We start from the raw sequence: 21,127 nt of genomic DNA, 5'->3' as shown, positions 1-21,127 counted from the left end.
AGAAGTTCTTTCCCATGAACTAGTCCAAAGTTGGAAGTTGTGCTCCAGCGGACTGTGGCTGTACTGGAGGTGACGTTTTTCCACGCTAATGTTCAGGATGGAGTGATGGTTGAATTGACATGCATCAGTGATCACTTCAGTTGTTGAGTCATGAATGCTTGGCTCTGTCTTGTAAGGGCAGGTTGAATTGCTCCTGTGGGGCCCAAGCAAAGGTGCTGTGTTGTGGGCCTGTCAAGATAGTGGCCATTATCGTTGGAAAAATCAGACAAGGAGCCATACCCTGTTTTCTCAGCTGTGGGTCTTGGCCTTGAGCTGACCAGTTTCCTCTTCTTCTTTCTGTCTAGTGTTTTCCCAACCCTTGCTCCCCTCATCCCCTCGGACACCTACATCTCCATGTGTTTCACCTTCTCTTTCCTCTCTTTCCTCCTTGAGATCTGGTGACTCCACTGCTGCTCCTCGGCTCTCCATTGGCTGAGCTTCTAACTCGCAATGACGACTCATATTTCCCAGTTGGGAGTTGCTGACATAGTCCAAGTATTTTCCCCGCCAGCACTGGGGGTGAAGGCAGCGCACAAACACGGTCAACAGCTTTCCCCGAGAGTGCGCATGCGTCATCCAACTTCTAAGCTTCTCCATCCGGCAGTCGCAAGTCAGTTATTCCCATTCAGTTCTACGTGAAACAAAACACCGTTCGTGGCGAAAATTCACCGGAAAGATTCATAAGACGGTTGTTTTTCAATTTTAAGATTTTAGAAGTGAAAGGTGGCCGAAAGCACCGGGGTCCACGCGGGATATGTGATTGTCACTGAAGTCGAGGTGCTCGATGCGCTCGAGCGGGTCTAACAGACCAGCCGGGATCTCTGTCAGCTCGTTCCTGTCAATGTTGAACTCTTTCACGCGCGCGAGCCCCTTCAACGCTTCGTTGTCCAGCTTTGATATCTTGTTGTGACTCAGAGAGATTTTTGTTAACTTTTTCAGGTTCTGAAAGACATGTTTTCCAATGTGCCTTATTTGGTTGCCTGCGATTAGAAGAGTTGTTAGTGACTTAAGATGGGAAAACAGGAAAACATCGCGCAGTTCTGTTTGTTTATTATCTGACAGGTTTAAAAACTGCAGTTTGCTGAGCCGCGCGAAACGCATTGCGGTCAATATGGCGAAGCTGGTTCGATTCTAAGTGCAGAAACATTAAATTTGTCAGTCCTTTGAAGACGGATTCTTTTACAAACTCAATTAAATTCCCATCAAGTCTCAGTTTGACTAAACTATTTAAATGACTAAAAGGTTTCGGAAATGAACTCTTTGATTTTGTTGTTATTGCTACATAATATTGTGAGTTTTTTCAACGACTGTAGAGTGCCAGGTTGTATCGTCGAGATTAAGTTGTTGCCCAGATATAGCTTCCTCCAGAATGGAAAGTTTCTCAAATGCTTTTGGATGTACATTCTTTATTTGGTTAAACTGGAGATTTAGCGCTGATTAGGTTCCCATAGCGCATGAAGTCGAACGCACTGAGGTTGTGAATGAAGTTTCCCGCGAGACCGAGAACCAGCACGTCCCCTGCGCGCTCCACCTGAGGCGCTTTGGGCACCGCGCGCAGACCACGGTTTGCGCAAAGGATATGCTGCGCGTGCTGGCACTCGCATCGCTCGGGGCAGATGGCCCAGCCAGATGCGAAGAATAAAAGCGCTCCACTGCCAAACAAAAAAAAGTTATACAGCAAATTTGCCATTCCAGTGATGAGCAAATAACAAACTACTCAATACATTCCTTTGTTTCAGTTCAGGTTCGCCAAGGTCTTCCTCGCCAGGTAGGCATGTTGAAGCTTTACAGATGCATTTCCGCCCGGGTACAGACATTTAGATTACCTATACAACGAATATAGGGAATAATATCTGTATTGATATATCCATTCACAACCGTTGCGAGCTGATGTGGCTCCAGTCGAGGAAACATTTGCCTCCGTCAGACTCTCATCCCCCAAGAAGTCATCTGTTGCAGATTACACACACACACACACACACACACACACACACACACACACACATACACACCATAGTCATCTCTGAGTTCAGGCACGGATCAGCCCGTCCCATTCCCTACCAGATGTTGACATTACAGTCACTAAACGATATAATAGCCTACACACTCGTGTATATGAATTTGATATACAGATTCTTGATCAGATTCATCTTAACGATTCCTTAGGTTGCATTAAAGATTATTTTAATATAATATAATATAATATATAATATATATATATATATATATATATATATATATATATATATATATATATATATATATATATATATATATATATATTTATTGTAGAATAAAGATATGGGGAGAATATAAATGCAATTCCTAGATTTACTGCCTTTAAACGTTTCCAAACGATAACTTCATATTGAAGGATTACATAGGTTATAACAAATCAGGAAAACAATTATTGCAGTTTTTTTGTTTACCCAGACTTTATTATAAACTTTTAGAGGCAGTATAAATGAAATTTAAATGATTGGCCCTAAAATATATATTAAATAAAAATGATAAAACTAAATAATATTGATATTTCATGCACTTATTTTATGAAATACCACCAATAGTTCTAAATTTTAATAAATATCAGCCAAAAGTAAATTACTTGCAAATCAGAATCAGCAAAAGAGTCAGAGACTGATTCATAAGTGTTTTTTATACACTAAAAAGAACTGGCTTCTGTGAGTCATTCATTTGGGAATCACAATGGTCACAACAGCTGATGTCTTTGATTCACTAAAAAGAACTAATTCATAGGAGTCATTTGTCTGGGAAACGGACTACTGGTTGTTGTATGTTGTGTGCTATGGATCTACAAAATAAATAAATTTAAAAAAAAAACTGAAAAACCTTAAACAGAACTGAAAATCACAAAAATATTTGGTTCTAGTATATTTTTTAAAAATTAAACCAGCCCTGAATAAGAACCAGTGCTTGGTTCCCAACTTTGCACGTGTGCAAGGAAAATCAAAGTAATGTTATTCCCACGAAGGTCCCACAGGACTCGATCTTGGACTCCACTGCTTGTTGAAAAAGCACCGCCAGGGAGAAAAACAGAAAAGTATAAAGAAAACGAATTTCAGACCAAATTTCTGTCTCAGGCCGCATGCCAGGTCGTGGGAAGGATTAAGGAGTGAGCTCTCTTGGGTGCATTTGTAGACTTCACTCAATTTCAAAAGTCAAGAATTTATAAGTGTGATGTATTTGCAAAGAAATAGCATGTCAAAGAAAAGTTATCGTGGAATAATTCAGTTTTTCATTACTTTTCTAATCCAACAAGAACATAATAAATAACGTCCACTCAACTCAGTGAAAGGCCCAGATGTTTCATATTTCCTCTTAGCGACAAAACATTCAGCATGGATGGAGCTGAAATGAACAGTGTTTATAATTAATCTGATTGGATAAGGGGGAAAAAACAACAGCTATAATATACTTGGCAAAGAAATTATAGGTTAGCAATGATCTGATTGGTACATTTGGTGTTATAAATTGTATGTCAAAATGGCAATTTGTTGAAAGAAAGAAAAAAATGCATGGAAAAACTTGTATACTTGTATATCTTCTCTGCACACTGAAATGTGTGTTTCCACTGAGAAACCCCCAAACCCAGGGGGTCATTTCCTGTCTAGTCCTTATATAAATTTGTTGTCTGACATAAGCTACAGTATAAGCCATGATTAAGAAAACTGTGTATATACAAAATGCACTTGTGGGACAAAATATCATCACAACACAACTGATTTAATTCAAGTTACTGAAAAGAATAAACGGTATTCGATTAAGGAAAAAAAGAGGGGAAAAAGAGAATGGAACCATGTGGCATTAGCCTTGAAAATTGCACAATCGATAGCAAGGAATGGAAAGAGCAAAACAGAGAAAAAGAGAGACGGGGAGGATAAAATAAGAAAAATGAAGTAAAAGAGAGTATGAGAAAAAAAAGGAAAGAGATGGAAAATGAAAACACAGGATGTGTAAACAAGTACTTGTAGCCTGAGAATGATGCAGATGGTTTTCATGCTAATCTGTGTTTTAACATCACTATGCGTTCTGTAAAATAATCAATGTACACATAGTCACACACTTGCACACAAACTTGTAGAACGTTCTCACATATATGCGAGTACAAACAGACCAAAAACAGAATGTTCCCCTAAACTTAGCGTGGTTCAATCCTGGTTACCCTAACATATGTTTTGGAAACAAATTCCCAATCTTCTGGGAATGTTCTTTTCAGATTGTTGTAATCATCTTATAACGTTCTCCAAATATTACAAGGAGCTTTTTGTGTGGCAACATAATAAGAACCTTAAAGGGTTCAAAACCTCCTGGAACTGTCTCGGAACACCAGGAGATGGCAAAATCAAACACAAACAATAATCCAGAACAAAGCAACAAGCAAAACACGGCAGAAGGGTAATACAAAAGCACAGGGCACTGGGCACCAGAAAACTCAATGTATCGAATTCTATAAAGCAGCAACAGAAGACAGAGAGAGCATGGTATAAATAGTGATGAGATAATTAATAATTTACCTACAGGTGATGATAATCAGAACAGAACAGATTAGGCAAAGGACTATGGGAAACAGAGTTTATAGCCTGTAACATTTAAAGCGGAGAGCGCCATCAAGTGGCCAGTCCAGGGCACAACAATCAGACACTGTGACAGCAAACAAAATTGTTAGCTTAGTTAGATGACACAACTTCTGACTTCATATTTTTTGTTTCTCTGTATGTTTAATTTGCATACCTCACACATACACAGTATACATATATATGACTCTCTGAGTCAACAGGGAGGTTGCCTATTGGAAACACATGCTGCCTTATTGATGTATAACAGCTTTCCATAAAAACACATCACTCATTTAGCGCAATTCATTCTCCCAAACAAACCTAATGCAAGATATGAACTCCCAAACCCCATCCAAAATACAATATGCCATACATATGTATATGTGCCTTTGTTGTAATCTTTCTCTCTTTCTTTGTGATAAATGAAAGAGTTAATTATTTAATATTCCTGTCTGTTTTCTGAACTTTTAACCCTTGCAATGTATACAGTATCTCTCTATCGGCCTTCACGAGAACAGGAGAAAAAGGGGGAGAAGAGGAAAAGAGAGATTTGAGGGGTTGACATGAGCAGCAGCTGGTTGGGTCATTAAGTTCTTTAACTTAGATCTGCTGCACAGACTTTAACTCTCGACTGCCCTTCACACAGTTAGAGTTTGTGTACATCTGTGGAGTACCTGCTGAGAAAGTAAAGCAGGCAAAAAATAACTTATGTCACACAACTGTATGACTAAAAGAAGAAAGTTTGAACTGTTTTTAACTCTACAAGGAAAGTCTTCGGGGTCCAAAAAAAAATTATCCATTGACTTGCATTATATGGACAATATATATATATATATATATATATATATATATATATATATATATATATATATATATATATATATATATATATATATATAATTTATTTATTTATTTATTTTTCAAAATGCATTAATTTGTTTTCCACATAAAATAAAAAGTCATACACCTTTGGAACAACATGGAGGTGAGGTGAGTGAACTATCCTCCATATCCATATTTCTATCTCCTAATGTTGTAATAGACTGTTCAGATTAGATGCCATATTGAATTTAATGCCCATAAAAACCAAGCATCAGTTTTTACAATGGCACACACTTTATAAAGGTCCTAGAATGTGTAATTTTCACAACTAATGTCTTTTATTTCCAGAACTTTCTGTCAGCTGAACAATCACACAGTACAATCCACTGAACGCACTAGGCCTACTCTTATCTCAGCCTCCTTTTCATTCCTGTCAGCAATTACAATTACCCTACCCTAATGTCTATTCACATAAAAGTCTCAGACTTTTCCCAGAGCTTTGTCCCAATTTTCAGTGGTGAACTGTGGCTTTTAAAACTGTTTTTCATACCACAGTGGTCAGTGAACAGTGAAACAACAGTAACAATAACAGCACCTACTGGTCACAGTGATTTAACATTAGGTTTCATGATGGTATTAAACACTTTATCGCTGTTTTTGTTTTACGCAAATACTATACTAAATACTAACGTTTCTAAGGCATGGAAGAAACAAACCATCAACCTTGTAATGGTCAGCCACAGATGGTTTTGAGAGTATATCAGATGTTCTCCTGAGAGTTACCGGTGAAAAGGGTTACATCTGGAAAAAATTTAAACCTTTACACCAAAGAGGGGGAGGTGGGACTGACTGTGTGTGTGTGTGTGTGTGTGTGTGTGTGAGAGAGAGAGAGAAAGAGAGAGAGAGAGAGAGAGAGAGAGAGAGAGAGAGAGAATGTAAGCAAGCAGCTCTTGTGAGTTTTATTGCGCGTACCAAATGATTCCTTTCATCTCTTTACTCCTTTTCTTTTAGATAATACACATACGCACGCAAGACTACCTAAAACAAATCTGAGGTTTGAAATAATGTTGATAAGAATCAAGAAGAACCCAAGCTTCGAGTTGTCGTTGTTTTTTTTGCATGTGCATGATTAAATGCGAGCAGCGCCATCTGCTGGTTGTATTTTAGTGTTGCATTTAGTTAGTGTAGCTGAGCTTGACAAAATTACATTAAAATCGTCTTTGAGGTTTTGTAAGAATATTATTTTTTTGATTAACAGCTGCCGATGATGTGTTTGCCTTATGTTGTGCTTCCAAACTCAATTGTTATTCATTTGGACAAGAGCAGCTGTGTTTTTGTTGCGAAAACAGCTATTTAAATGACTGTGGTCTTACCATAGAAATGACTGGACATTGTAAAATGTATGTAGATTCTCTTTATACAGAAGGGTGAAATGCTTTTGTATTTTCCACGATTTCATTTTTTATCTTCTTTACAAATGATTTGAGCAAAATGTTAAGTTTAAGTGAAAAAGATTCATTTCAGAATGTATTTGCAACACCATTCAGGCTGCATGAACTCCACAGGTTTGTACAAAACCTGATGACCATGTTCTCCACCAAGATTTAAGATTATCCAAAGAGCTTCTTGTGCTTCATTGGGTGCACAAACATCTGGTCATCTGTATAGAGGGTTGCTTATTTGTGACCCTGGACCAGAAAATCTTTACCATTTTACGTCGCTGGGGTATATTTTTAGCAATAGCCAAAAAAAAAACATTGTATGGGTCAAAATTATTGATTTTTCTTTTGTGCCAAAAATCATTAGGGTATTAAGTAAAGCTCATGTTCCATGAAGATATTTTGTAAATTTCCTACCATAAATATATAAAAACTTAATTTATGATTAGCAATATGCATTGGTAAGAATTCATTTGGATAACTTCGATTTTCTCAGTATTTAGTTTTTTTTGCACCCTCAGATTCCAGATCTTCAAATAGTTGTATCTCAGGTAATATTGTCCAAGCATAATAAACCAATGGAAACATCACTGAAAAGCTTATTTATTCACATTTGATTTATGACAGAATCCTAAATATTCCATGTTCATTTTACGTTAATTAAAAAAATGTACCCCCAAAAACCTTATATTAGATTTGTAACATTTTGGATACAACTCTCATTCATTTTTAGACACAAGTTAACAACTGCACACTAGCGCATAATGATGCAGACACCCACACACACAAACATTCATAGAGTAAGCACTTTGTACAGTGAGATAAACTGGTGTTTCTGAATGAGGAGAGCCACTCTACCAGTCCAACTGGTAGGCTGCTTTTCTCTGTCCTCTCTTACTCTCTCATGCTTTAAAAGAGAAAGAGAGAAAAAAGGCAGAAAGGGAGTGGTCACATAGAAAGAGAGAGATGACATATTAACCATATTTCAACCAAGAGCTTTTTGTTTCAATGTCCATTTGAAATAAAACACCTAGAAGCAAATATTGAATGATGCACCTGCTACTTCAGCAATACATTATGCAGACCAATACATCTGCAGGACAGTTTATAGTACTGAGAAACAATGTAATGTACATTTTATTGAATATACAAAATATCAAATTAGCTTCTCCAAACAAATTGATGGTAACCCTTTTCTTAGGACTAACATCACCTTTCTGAGCCACTTTTTTAAAAACTGACTGGTAATTTCTATTGATGTATAATGCCACTGTTTATTTTAGCAAGCAGATTTTCAGTTGCAAATCTATCAGTCTATCATTTGAGCAATAATATTGCAATTTGACATATAATTTTATTCTATATTAAAGAAGCACTACTGTAAATTATATTAGTTTACCTCAGTCACTTTGGTGCATTTCTAAATTCAGAAATGAAATTCGCAAAAAACTACTTGTACAACCTTCACATCATCTAGTCATTTATACATATCATAAAACCAGTTTCTCATTCTTTTGAACAAGTTGTAATTGCTTTTGTACATTAATGCAATATATTATGCACATTTATCTGTGGTTTCCATCAGTTGCTAATGTCATGTGGCTCAAAGTGTATCATATAGTTTTCTGTGCAATAGTCTCACCCCTCAAAATATCTAGACTTTAGTCCATCGTATAAGTCATTAAATGCAAAATGGTTAATCTAGTTGTCATAAACTGCCAAGCACTTTTTTATTTTGACACATTATTATTATATTTTTTGTACATTTGGCATGAAATGTGCAAGTGAATCTGGACTAATGAAAAGAAAGTAGATGGCAAGCCAATGATAAACCATTTCTCTGAAATAGCTCAAAGGTTCATCTCACAAATCTTCAGTTGGAAAGCATATAATGTATAGACAGAGGACAACACAAGAGTTACAAATTCAGAAAACTGACATGTTCATTGCCACATATATTTACTGAGAGATGAACTAAGGATTTTGAGCAAGAGATTGGCTTTTGCAGGTAATCCATGGTGTTTTGCTATTCGTACGAGTTGTTTTGAGAAATGCACTTACTGTTCTGTGAATGTCAAGGATGATTTGAGAAATGTACCAAAGCGACTGAGAAAAACTGTAAAATATTGCTGTGGAAACATGCTGTGGCTCAAACATAAGTTTATCTTTCAGAAACAAATGTGATTTATAGCCTATAATGTATATCTGTGATCGTCTTTGTGGAAGAGTGAGGAAGACCCAAACAGAGACTGAAAGAGATACTTCAAACAGATAAAAAAATGTGTGTGAATCTTGATGGTTCACTGTGTACCAGCATGTGTTTGGGGAAAGCACTGGAACACTGCTGGCCGATAGTAGGCTACAGTAGAAACTGGCATCAGTCCACACTTCCGTTTAAAACTAAACTCTTACTTCAGGACAAGCTGGGGGTGACAACATGTTGCAAGACCTCAAGGGATTCCCTCAAACAATCCCAGTACCCCGAGACTGCCTACAGATGTAATCTATATTGATCGAAGTGATATGAGCAAAACAGAGGCATTGGTTGTTCAGCCCTTTGTCTAATAATAATATCCTTTCTTATGCTGTCAACCAGAGTGAAATGTTGTCAAACCATCACTGTAAAGTGGAGGCAGACATAACTCAAGTCGCTGTTCTGTTCTATATCCATGTGGGGCTTTAAGAATGACAGCCTAGAATAATGTTTCCATTGTCATTTCTGCAACATTTAAGACTGTTCAGTGAAGCGGGAACACTCTACTCCTCTGTGTGAAGCTGACTTTGTCCAGTATGAAATTGTTTTAGCTACAGCCTCAATTAATTTCCACGTTCAGTCTATCAGTAGACATTGACATTGTAGATGAGGGTTGGGCTCGTTTGTTTAGAGCACACAAGAATGCTCCCCACCTTGAAAAAAGAAGAAAAAAGTTTCACCGAAGAAAAAGCGACTAGATGTTCGTTCCCAGGGCAACCGCAAGCCCAACCTACCGCCATAGTAGAATTACCTGAATTCTTCCCACGTGACCGATCCCCGGGTCTTTCGACCAATCAGAAGACAGGACAGGTGCGCTCATGATAGTTTCGGAGGTGGAATCTCAGGTACTCTTTTAAACTGCGACGACACTATGAAGTCTTTCACGTAAGCTACAATTTTGCGTGGCATATTCAGCACCTCCTCCAGATGATGCTGGCCAAAGAATGATGTTAGGTTTCTCACAGACAAAGATAGATTATCTATTTAGTCGAGTTATGCTTAAAGCTGCGTCTCACTGATTGAAGTCTTCGGGTACGCGCGAGTGAAAGATGATTTTCACGCACCGTGATTTCTTCTGAGGATTCAGCGTCTCTGTTGTTTCAACACACCTAATATTTAGAGGAACCTCGGGCTGCGTTTATCTTTTTCTGATCATTTTTGTGCAGGTGAGTCGCTCAGGCTGATGATCAGGTTCGTTGTTGTGGTATGAATCATCAGCTGTAAAAGACTTTCTGTAGCTTATGGCGCTGTAAACCTGTTCTGCATCACAGGATCATGTCCTAGGTTGTTTGTCTTGGGACGTGAAGCTCATTTGTTTGGTACGAATGAAGTTATTTGAAAAAAAAAATATTTTTTAAATGTCATTCATTCAGAATATGACACGTAGGCCTATTAGCCCATATGATAAACGTTCTCAATGTCCTAATTAAAAGTAATTTTTATATTTCGTATGGCAGTAGACAAATGTCAGAGGTGGTGTAGCCTAACAGAGATTTAAAAACAACAACAAAAATGATAAAGCATATCTGGAATAATATATAATTGTGATTTATTGCCAAGCTATTTTTTTTAAAAACTGTAAAGCAATTTTAACATTGATGATGTAATAGCTATAGGAAACATTTTGTTGTCACGTGACAACCATAAAACGTAGTAGGCCCTTTTACACTAAGATAAAATATTATGAAGTAAAATAAAACAAAATCTTCAGAAGAGTTAAATGTAACGTTCCAGCTGGCTTAATGCGATATATGTCAAAGGAAGAAAATGGTATAACCATTCATTTTAAATCAACCAACCCCATATCAACCAGAAACCAACATAAATCCAAAATATATATTTAAGAAAATGTGATCAAACACCAGTTTTAAACTAGATTTAAAAGATTTCTACAACTTGGATATCACTTGTCAATATCCATTTTATAACATTAATGAATCCAATGAAGGGTGGAGATATAGGCCTAGCCTATTACAATAAAAAGTATATTAAACCTAATCTATTACAGGTCCATCTCAGATTACACTGTGTTGTTGTTATTCTTGAATAGACATGTTGCGTCTATTGTTGCTCTTACGTCATAGCGTCATAAGCGTGGGTTTATAGATTACAATTAAATGGTAGGTACACCTAAAATAGCTACAGCATAGTCCTTCTTCTTTTAATGTTGAAGTATTAGGCTAATTTGAACGTATTTATTTATCTGTTATTATTATTTTGTCTGTTTAGTTTTAACAATGACTGAGAAAATAGCTCCCTGGTGGAGGTCTTTCGTGGGCAAGAGGAGAAAGGCAGCTAGAGAATCTGCGGCGACCCTGGAGCAGGACCTCCGTCATCAGTCTTCAGGAGGGACCACGCAGCATCCCTCCGCTGAACCGGACCAGCAGCTCACCTCACCGACACGTCCAACCAAAGAAACGAGCAGCTTACCGAGTGACGAAACCTATGACGACTCAGCTGTTCAGCCAACTTTCAACGAGAGCTCCAATCGCCGCAATCTCACCGTGTCCCGCTCCGGACGCTTCAAAGAGAAACGGAAGACCCGCGTGAGTCTTCCACAGGACCACGGAGATGATGAGAAACCCGCTGTAGCCAAATCAACCGACGTCCTGTCAACGCGCTGACTGCAACCGCGTTTATCCGATGGGAGAGCATTACCTCCAGTCTGACACTGTTGAGCTCCGTTTGACTCATGAATGCAATGCACTTATTGAAAGTTATGAGGATAGACTTTTGGAGTAGCCTAGGTTATTCATATCACAGAGGCTTTATTTTCCAAATGTGGGAAATAAGCTAACGACATTTCCCTGCTGAAAAAATCTTAGCCTAGTGAGGCTAGTCTTTTGTAGGTTTTGAAGTGGGTTTTGACACTTTACAACCAGCCTTAAGATCAGCAACCATAAGTTGTTTTTTTCCCTGCAGGGTTGGACATTCAGCAGATTAATTTTATGTGAAGGAAAAATGATTTTTTTTTTTTTTTAGCTCTGTCATGCATAATTTGCACTATTTTGTGGTGTTACTGCAATATTTTATGAAGGACTACATAAGAAGGATTTAGAAGCAATCATTTTAATGGTTATCAGTGCACTGTAAGCACAGCCTTATCATGGCTTTGTTTTTAATGCTTGTCCATGGCATGCCACAGATTTTTCAAGGGGGTTAGGGTGGTGGTAATATCCGTCCAGAATCACATTATTATATGCCTTGATAGTCATCCATCCAACGTGTCAGAAATCAAAGCCATGTGTTTTCTTGTGTAGCTTGTTGTATTGAATCCAGGACACTTTGAGAGTAGTGATTAGTTCTCCCACTGCAAAAAAGTAGTGCAACATTTTCAGTAGAAAAACCAAATATTCTGTTCTTATATTTAGTTAAAAATCTGAAAGTAAAGATATAACAGAGAAGACAAGAAAGCAATATAACTAAACTATAGGCTGTTAGCTTAGCAAACAGTGTTTGCTGTAGTTATAGTAGAGTATTGAAGACACAAGCCGAATACGGAAAAAGTACTATTCAGTCATCCTAAATTATAACAGAACCTGATAATTGGGTTAAAAAAAACTGTGATCAAACTATGAGATCTAATAATTTCATCTGTTATTAAGAGTGAAGCTGGTTGTAAGAGAAGTAGGCCATAGCTTCAGATGTTCAGATCCTTTGAGTAGGCAAATGATGCATATTTGGGTCTATAATGAAGATTTAGACAAGGTTTCAGTGCAATCAGGAAAAAAATTGGAATATACTGTACTCTTATGCATTAGTTTGCTAAATTTAGATTTGGGAAGGAAGTGTTACTACATCAGATTTTAAATAAACAGATGCTTTTCCATCTAAGGCATCCATTTGTGCATGTTTTAGTGCTGAGTTCTTGTTGTCCCTGAACATGCTTTACGTGTATGTGAGTGTTTGTTATGGGTGGGGTAAACAGACAGCAATAGGTCATTATTAGAGTTACAGTATTTAAAACTCCATCAGTATGTGCTAATGCTCGTCACCTCACCCGAGGCTGTCATCTTTAACCTCATCAACCCTGTATTACAACATTCCTTACCTCTAGAAGAAAAGTTTCTCAGAGAGAGAACCAGAATGACAACACTGTCTTTCCCTAATAGGGTGGAAAATGTTAGATCATTTGCATGGACAAATGCTTTTCTTACCATTATTATAATCAAGGCTTGCCGAGTCATGACTGCACTGTTCTTATTGAATAGAAAAACATAGCGTTGTTGTTTGACAAAGGCTACTTAATTGTTTTTAGAAGTAGCCAATTTTATTTCCACTCAATGAAATATTCAGATACTCTCTTTACTCCGTTTCTGATCAAATCTAATTCGGATGTCATTAATAGGCCATGCCTCTCTACTCTGCACACACAAAAGCGTTGTCAAAAACTACCACTAGAGAGCGATCTGGTCGCGCGCAGCATCTGTACAGCCACTTGAAGCACAAACAACTATATATGATGTTAAACAACTCATAAAACCACAGCATATATTTTTATTCTATTTTTATTATCGAAATTTGACACATCCTTTCTATATAAACGTTCTCGGGTTTATTATTTCGGGGTTAAAACTGTAAATAATACAAACTATGAAACAGCCAGGTTCATGGTCAAGAAGACAACCTCCCACTGCGCGCCGCCTGATGTGTTGTCATTTGCGCGTGCACCCTAGCCGCAACGGGGTATACAGGAATATAGGGTGCGCGTGCTGTAGTCCAGATCAGTTCACACATAAATTCCAAACTGAGAAAAGTACCACAGGATTTGGAAAGTGTGTCAGTGTCACTGAGTGTTATAAATGAACCATTTATAGTGGATTATTTATTTTTTTACCATGTGGACAATTTTCTTCAAGTGTTTTGATTTTTTTTTCGTCACGCACTTAAAGAAAGATTTTACGCGAATAGACGTCGCGAAACCTTTCGTCCTCGGGGTCTTCCTAATTTTGACACAAGCTCGCGGTCAGTAACTATCTCTCGTGGTCAAAGGCGCGCACTATGAGGATCCAGCCTCGCGCCCAGACTGGCCTCTGACAACTTCCCCGTGTCCACAGGAGGAACAGAGAAACCAACTAAACTTCAGCTTTCCAGCCCGCTAAGGTAAAGTTGCCTTTAAAGAATACACTGACTACAGTAAACCAAGTTTTGCATAATACATTTGAACCACTACCGTTATTTCTCAGCTGGACTCTGTTGGTGAGTGTCATTTTACACAAAGCACTGACAGTAACCAGCTTTAAATGTGAACAGTCTGGTCATATTTCACAACTTTTCGAATGACACGGTTTAGTAGTTTTAATGGTTAAAATTTTGTAAAGTTGACCCTTAATGGGATAGTTCGCCCAATAATGACAATTCTGTCGTTTACTCACGCTGTCTGTCCAAGCCTGATGCATGACTGACTTACTTGGTGAAACAGCAAATAATATATGTTGATGAATATTAATGAAGTTCAATTGTAAATAAAAAAAATTATTTCGCAAAGGCAAACCTTTTATCAAAATATCTTCTTTTATGGTGCACTGAAGGAAGAAATTCATACAGGTTTGTAAAGAAATTAGGGTGAATAAATGAAATTTTTTTTTGTCAGCTATCCCTTCAAGTAAACAAACCTGTTTATTTTCATATTAATTATTCATTTAAATAATAATTTAATTTTAACTCTCTTACACTGTACTTAACATTGCAGGTTTTTAAGTCTAATGTTCTAAAAATTCACATGAAATTAATGGAAAAAAATATATATATATGAAAAGATATACATAAAAATGAATACAAATCATTCACATGTGTCATGATTAGCACTGGACAGATATTATACAGCATTTCTCAACAGGTGGATATAATGTTTCCTCATGGGTGGACTAGCACTGTGTGTCAGCATCTCCACGGGAAAGCTTTTAATGGGACTCTAGGGAAAGACAGAGTTGCTGCTGGATGAAATATAACCCACATTATCTTGGACAGTTATATCATGAAAGAGGCCAAAGGATGGATAGCTGGTACTTTAAGTGTTTTTTGAATAATGTTGGGATTTTATACATTTAGTGATGCACAAATGTGAAATTAATTTCACATTAAAATTTCCTAATGCTTGAACTTGTCCGTTTGTCATTTCCTCCATGGAGCAATACGACAATAACACAGTGTGTTCTATTTTGTTCTATTTTGACAACAATAAACATTCCTAAAAAATGAACATATGAACTAATCCTTCTACATTTCTCAGCTCTTTTAGCGGTTTCTCTTCCTCACACAATAGTGAAGTGAAGTGAAGTGACATTCAGCCAAGTATGGTGACCCATACTCAGAATTTGTGCTCTGCATTTAACCCATCCGAATTCACAGCAGCCATTTATGCTGCGGCGCCCGGGGAGCAGTTGGGGGTTCAATGTCTTGCTCAAGGGCACCTAAGTCATGGTATTGAAGGTGGAGAGAGAGCTGTTCATGCACTACCCCCACCACAATTTCCGTCCGGCCTGAGACTAGAACTCACAACCCTTCGATTGGGAGTCCAACCCTTCTAACCATTAGCCACGACTTCCCCATAACAATAACATAACAATAACATAACAATAGCCCTGTTTGGCTGCTGGGCTGACCAGAAGTTTGAACGCTCTGTTTCTCAAACAACAGACTCCATTGTTATCCGGCTGGTGCCCCCTTCGGCTCTTGATAAAGTAGATCTGGAGAAGTAAATCTGAGAATCATTTGTATGCATGTTCCTTTTACAAGTCAAGTTCACAGTTTTTATTGTTAGAGATGGCCCTAGTTCAGGTTAAATGCAGTTTCTTCAAAGATGATCTTGGGAACCTCTCACTAGCCATTGTGGAAGCAGGAGATTGGGTTTCCTAAAAGAGAAGGAGTGTTCCCTGTCGGGTGCATCTGTGATGGACAGGCTTCCTGCCAAGAGGAACATGTGGAGATAGAGGGGGTGTGGGGAGATCGCTTTGTCATGTCAAATCTCTGTGAAGCGCTGAAAAGTTCTTGGTGTTCTTTAACACTTTGTGTTTAGCTGGAGCTCCAACTGTAAGTCAGCATTTTACAAAATACATTTACATTTAAAATAAAATGTGTGGACAATAATTTTAATTGAATTGTGTATTATTTGATTTAATATTTATTAATGTAAATTTCTATAATTAAACTATACATTTTGCTAAATTATAATATACTTTTCAGAAAAATTTGTTAGACCTATAGTAGACCACCTGGGAATATGATCACGCAATATTTATCTTGTTTTGTATTTTTTGTATTTATAATTTCTATTGTAATGTATTTCATTATTTTTTGTGCTATTTTTTTGTATATCTTAAAGATGTAGGCTAAACATTGTTGATCTTTTGACTTGACTGACTTTTTAATATTGCACGTATCAGAATATATATTTCTGACAGTTAATACTCTTTCCTTTTATTTTTATATATTTGTCTGTACTGCACTGTTGTTCTTTTTGGACCATGTTTGCTGATCCAAGTTTATGCTGTATAAGAAAACTAGGCAAAGTACAAATATATATATATTATATATAACACTATATATACAGTGAAAAGTTTTTTAACAGTAAGATTATATTTTTTTTTAAGAATTATTTTCGGTTCACCAAGCCTGCATTTATTTGATCCAAAATACAGCAAAAGCAATACTTTTATGAACTATTATAATATTATAAATTTTTATATGATAAAATATTACATTTTTAATGTTATATTTAAAACAATAATTTATTCCTGATTTCAAAGCTGATTTTTTTGCATTATTACTCCAGTCTTCAGTGTCACATGATCCTTCAAAAATCGTTCTAATGTTCTGATTTATTATTATTTTTTTTATTATTATTATTAATAATAATAATATTTAAACAGCTGAGTGCATTTTTTCAGCATTATTTGATGAACAGAAAGATTCCGAAGATCAGCATTTATCTGAAATTAAATGCTTTCATAAAAATTGCACTATACCATTCAAAATCTTGGAGTCTGTTTTTGAGTGGGTGGGGGTAGGGGTTATAGAAATAGAAAATAGAAATTAATACTTTTTATGTAGCAAGCATACCTTAAATTGATAAAAGGTGATGGGAAATACATTTATAATGTTACAAAAGATTTCTATGTCAGATGAATACTGTTCTTCTGAACTTACTGTTCATAAGTGAAACCTGAAAAATGTCCCTCAGCTGTTAGCTGTTAATAATAATAATAAATGTTATTTGAGCAGCAAATCAGAATTTTAGAATGATTCAAATGTAATAGTACATTTAATTATGTCATCTTTGAATATATAATTATAATATTAATTTTGTTTAATAATAATAATTTAAATAATCTGTGTTAGGTCAGACAGAGAGGTCAAATCATGTAAATAGTGCTATCCGGAGGGCAAGCGTCACAGCTCCCAGTTTGTGTTTCAATATATGACTGTTTTTTCAGGTTCTAGAGCAATGTCTGTCCCTCCTCCTCCACCTCCACCACCTCCACCTTCTAAAGCTCCTGCACAAGTGAGTTCCATGCACACACACATTCACAGACAGCTATTATTGTAATATAGTTCATCAGAATGTGTGCATATTGGCTCTGTCTTTTTCCATCTGTTTCTCTGTCTGTCCTTTCTCTTCGTTCCCGTCATGCAGTTCCTCCTGGCTAGATATGCATTATAAATTAGAGATAAAATTACACTCGGAGGCATATACAGCACAGGTGTCACATGTTCAGATTTGGCTTTCTGTTTGAATGCATGTGCACACAAATGACATCTTTGAACAAGTTAAAATGCACGTTAAAGGGATAATTCAACCTGTACTGAAAATGATGAAACATTTACTCACCCTCATGCCTTTTTAAACCCGTATGAAAAAACAAAAGAAGGTATTTAAAATATCCAAGCCATGAAATTGTTGTTTTGGACTCCTATGAGTTTCATTATATGGATAAAAACAGATGAATCAGTCTTCATTCAGTCTTTAGTCATGTTAAAATTCGGTACCTGATTAGATTAGACCACTTTTCACTAGTTTGAGTTTTGGTATATCATGGATACTGTGAAAAAAATCTAAAGAAAACTAAAGGCACAGTGAAACTCATTACAACTTCACAACACTAAGAAAGTTTAATTTTTTCCGCTCTTTCTTTTACAGTCACGGACAGACCCTCCTAAACTCCAGTGTTCTGAGGGTGGAGGTCGCAATGCTCTCCTGTCTGACATTCAGAAAGGGACGAGGCTGAAAAAGGTCAAACAGGTCAATGACAGAAGCGCACCAGTCTTTGACAGTGAGTCAAAATCTAATTTATTAACATAAGCCCAATTCTTTAACGCAGATCAGGTGAAATTAGTCACTTGGCTACAATCCATCTGTTTGCAAGCATGGGAAATATGAATACTAAACTGATATGATTTCAGGTTCATTTCCTGATTATCTTATTTTGCAGTCGAAAATTAATATCTGCTGGATGATGGCAACAATATTAAAAACTTTATTAATGTAACCATCGCTACCAGCAATGCATTTTCAATGATTGGATATTAAAGATGAGAGCATTGTGTCAGCATGAGAACCTTTATTGAATTTCTCTCTTGAGAAGTTTGAGAAACAGTACAAAAAGTAAGTATGAGGAGAAAACCAGGTGTCAGAGGAAGTCTGAGTGACTGATAAGTTGTTAGGATTTATCAGTGTAAGTGCTATATTTGAAATCAAGGTCCATAGCCACTGGGTTCTCACACTTCAAAGCACTCACGTGCACACTAAGACACATATGCTTTCTATCTATATATGGAAATGCACAGCGGCATATAAAAGGCCAAGACCTCAGGAAGTGCTGGAGTGAGGATCACACAGAAAGTGGAGGGTGACAATGCTCCTCATCTTCCTCTTTATTACAAAGGACAACAGTATTCTTTGTGCTCAGGACATGCCATGTTCATGAATAAGTCATTGGCTCACTTCAGCTTACTGTTCCTGTTTATGCATCACTTTTTGTCTTGAGTCTGTTTGCTTTATGTGACTGAAAGTAGGATGTTCTTGGGCAGCTTTTATTGGTGCTGGGAAAAGGTTATTATTATAAGAGGAGCTATTAAGATGACAAAAAAATAGATATTGAAACTATATTTTAATTTGCAACTGTAGTCTATAACTATCATTTCATTTATGTATCAAAAAAGACATTTTGTAAAAAATTTTTTTACACTTCATGGATCTAAGTAATGTTGTGTCATGTTAAACATTATTTAACTATGCTAAAATTCACTACCTGACAAGATTAGACCATTTGATGCCTCTACTTTTATCCTTTCGGAGCTCCTCCATGGGACTCGAGACCGGTGAGTGGCGCAGGTGTCACTCATCATCATTTACTCCACCGGCCTCGTATATGAATACAAATCCAGTCTGAGTTATTTTTAAATTTGTCTTTGATCTTTCAAGCTGTTCGAATGCCACTCAGCGGGTGTTGCACTGCATCAGTCCAAGAGAATTTTAATAAAAAGCTATCCCATTAAAAAAAGTGTCTCACATGGCTCTGGGGGGTGAACAAATGCCTCCTGTAGTGAATCGATACGTTTTTGTAAGAAAAATATCCATATTCAAAACGTAATAACCCTTTAATCTAGCATGCCCTCACAGTTGTAAAACGGAAGCAGCTCTGGGACGGTCAGCATTGTGCATACGCCAAAACCAACATTTGTTAACAAGAGTAAAGGAAGCAAAGTTTCCCTACTTAAGCAAAGGAAATCCAGTCTCCTCTTGGCTTTTATCAAAATCCTCCGACATTCTTGTTTACAAATACTTGTTTTGTACTTCTAATTAGTGACCGTTGTTTTTATTTCTCTTCTGCATTTCCACGTGCGTCACTTCTGAGTGCCGCATGTGCAACGCTGACCTCATACATCACCCCCCCCCCCGAACTGATTCATTTACTGTCAACTGTGAGCGCAAGCTAGATTAAAGTGTTTATAACATTTTGAAAATTGATATTTTTCATGCTCTACTAGGTGGAATCACAAATAAGCATAATGGTGATGTATGTATTTTTGCAGAACCTAAAGTGAAAAGTGTGGATGACAGTGGAAGAAATGTGGCTGCTGGAAGCTCTACAAACGCAGCAGGATCTGCTCCATCTGCAGTGGGCACAAGTGGACTGTTTGCCGGGGGATTTCCTGTACTCAAACCACCTGGACAAAGAGACCAACAGCCGCATCAAAACCCAGGTATTGAAGTCAGATCTGTTTATTCTCAAGCCTTGATAACTTTTGAATTTCTTTTTGATGTGGCGTGTATGTGTTTCAGTGTCTCGTTCCGGCTCTACCGCAAGCCTGAAGCAGCCTCTCTGCAACCCTCCATCTCAGGGAGATGGGTTCAGAGGAAGTGCACCTGATCTTTCCCCCTCCCAAAAACCTTTGGAAAGAGCCTTCACACTGTCTAAAACTCAGTTTAATTCCTCATACACCGCCCCTTCCTCTGCCCCTCCACCTCCTCCTCAGGAGCGGCCCTGTAATAGACCACCTCCTCTCACTACCGGCCTGCCCCCACCCCCTCCTCCTCAATCGGCAAAACCCACTAGGCTAAATCACACTCCATTCCAATGACTATGACTCCGCCTCCTCCACTGCCTCCCTCGGTTCCTCCGTCCTCACTTCCTGATAGATCGTCTGGGGTCTTCTACCCTCCGCCCCTCCACCGCCTTCATCAATCCCTTCATCCTCGCTCCCTGACAGGTCATCTGGGATCTTCTTCCCTCCACCACCTCCATCAGTCCCTCCATCCTCTCTTCCTGACAGGTCATCTGGGATCTTCTGCCCTCCTCCACCACCTCCGTCAATCCCTCCATCCTCGCTCAGTGACAGGTCATCTGGGATCTTCTGCCCTCCTCCACCACCTCCATCATCCCTACATCCTCGCTCCCTGACAGGTCATCTGGGGTTTTCTTCCCTCCACCTCCTTCTCCACCACCTCCGTCCTCGCTCCCTGACAGGTCGTCTGTAGTCTTCTTCCCTCCGCC

At 37.7% G+C, this 21,127-nt stretch overlaps 1 protein-coding gene and 2 pseudogenes across 1 annotated transcript; 2 read left to right on the top strand and 1 right to left on the bottom strand.

The window, feature by feature from the left end:
* Positions 1 to 5: 5 nt before the first annotated feature.
* Positions 6 to 1,992, bottom strand: LOC113069959 (TLR4 interactor with leucine rich repeats-like; annotated as a pseudogene).
* Positions 1,993 to 9,998: 8,006 nt separating this feature from the next.
* LOC113069961 (proline-rich protein 15-like) lies at positions 9,999 to 12,055 on the top strand. The gene is made up of 2 exons (XM_026243108.1): positions 9,999 to 10,297; positions 11,361 to 12,055. The coding sequence occupies exon 2, from the start codon at positions 11,369 to 11,371 to the stop codon at positions 11,753 to 11,755; it is 387 nt and encodes a 128-aa protein (XP_026098893.1). The 5' UTR covers positions 9,999 to 10,297; positions 11,361 to 11,368; the 3' UTR covers positions 11,756 to 12,055.
* Positions 12,056 to 13,791: 1,736 nt separating this feature from the next.
* On the top strand, positions 13,792 to 21,111 carry LOC113069960 (WAS/WASL-interacting protein family member 3-like; annotated as a pseudogene).
* Positions 21,112 to 21,127: the final 16 nt, after the last annotated feature.

This window comes from Carassius auratus, unplaced genomic scaffold, assembly GCF_003368295.1.
Source record: "Carassius auratus strain Wakin unplaced genomic scaffold, ASM336829v1 scaf_tig00002591, whole genome shotgun sequence".
Lineage (NCBI taxonomy): Eukaryota > Metazoa > Chordata > Actinopteri > Cypriniformes > Cyprinidae > Carassius > Carassius auratus.
Note: the sequence above shows the minus strand (reverse complement) of the source record. Positions and strands in the feature narration are given on the sequence as shown.

Bases quoted from the DNA above. Each gene is read 5' to 3' on its own strand.
- LOC113069961 (XM_026243108.1), top strand. From the start codon at position 11,369: ATGACTGAGAAAATAGCTCCCTGGTGGAGGTCTTTCGTGGGCAAGAGG.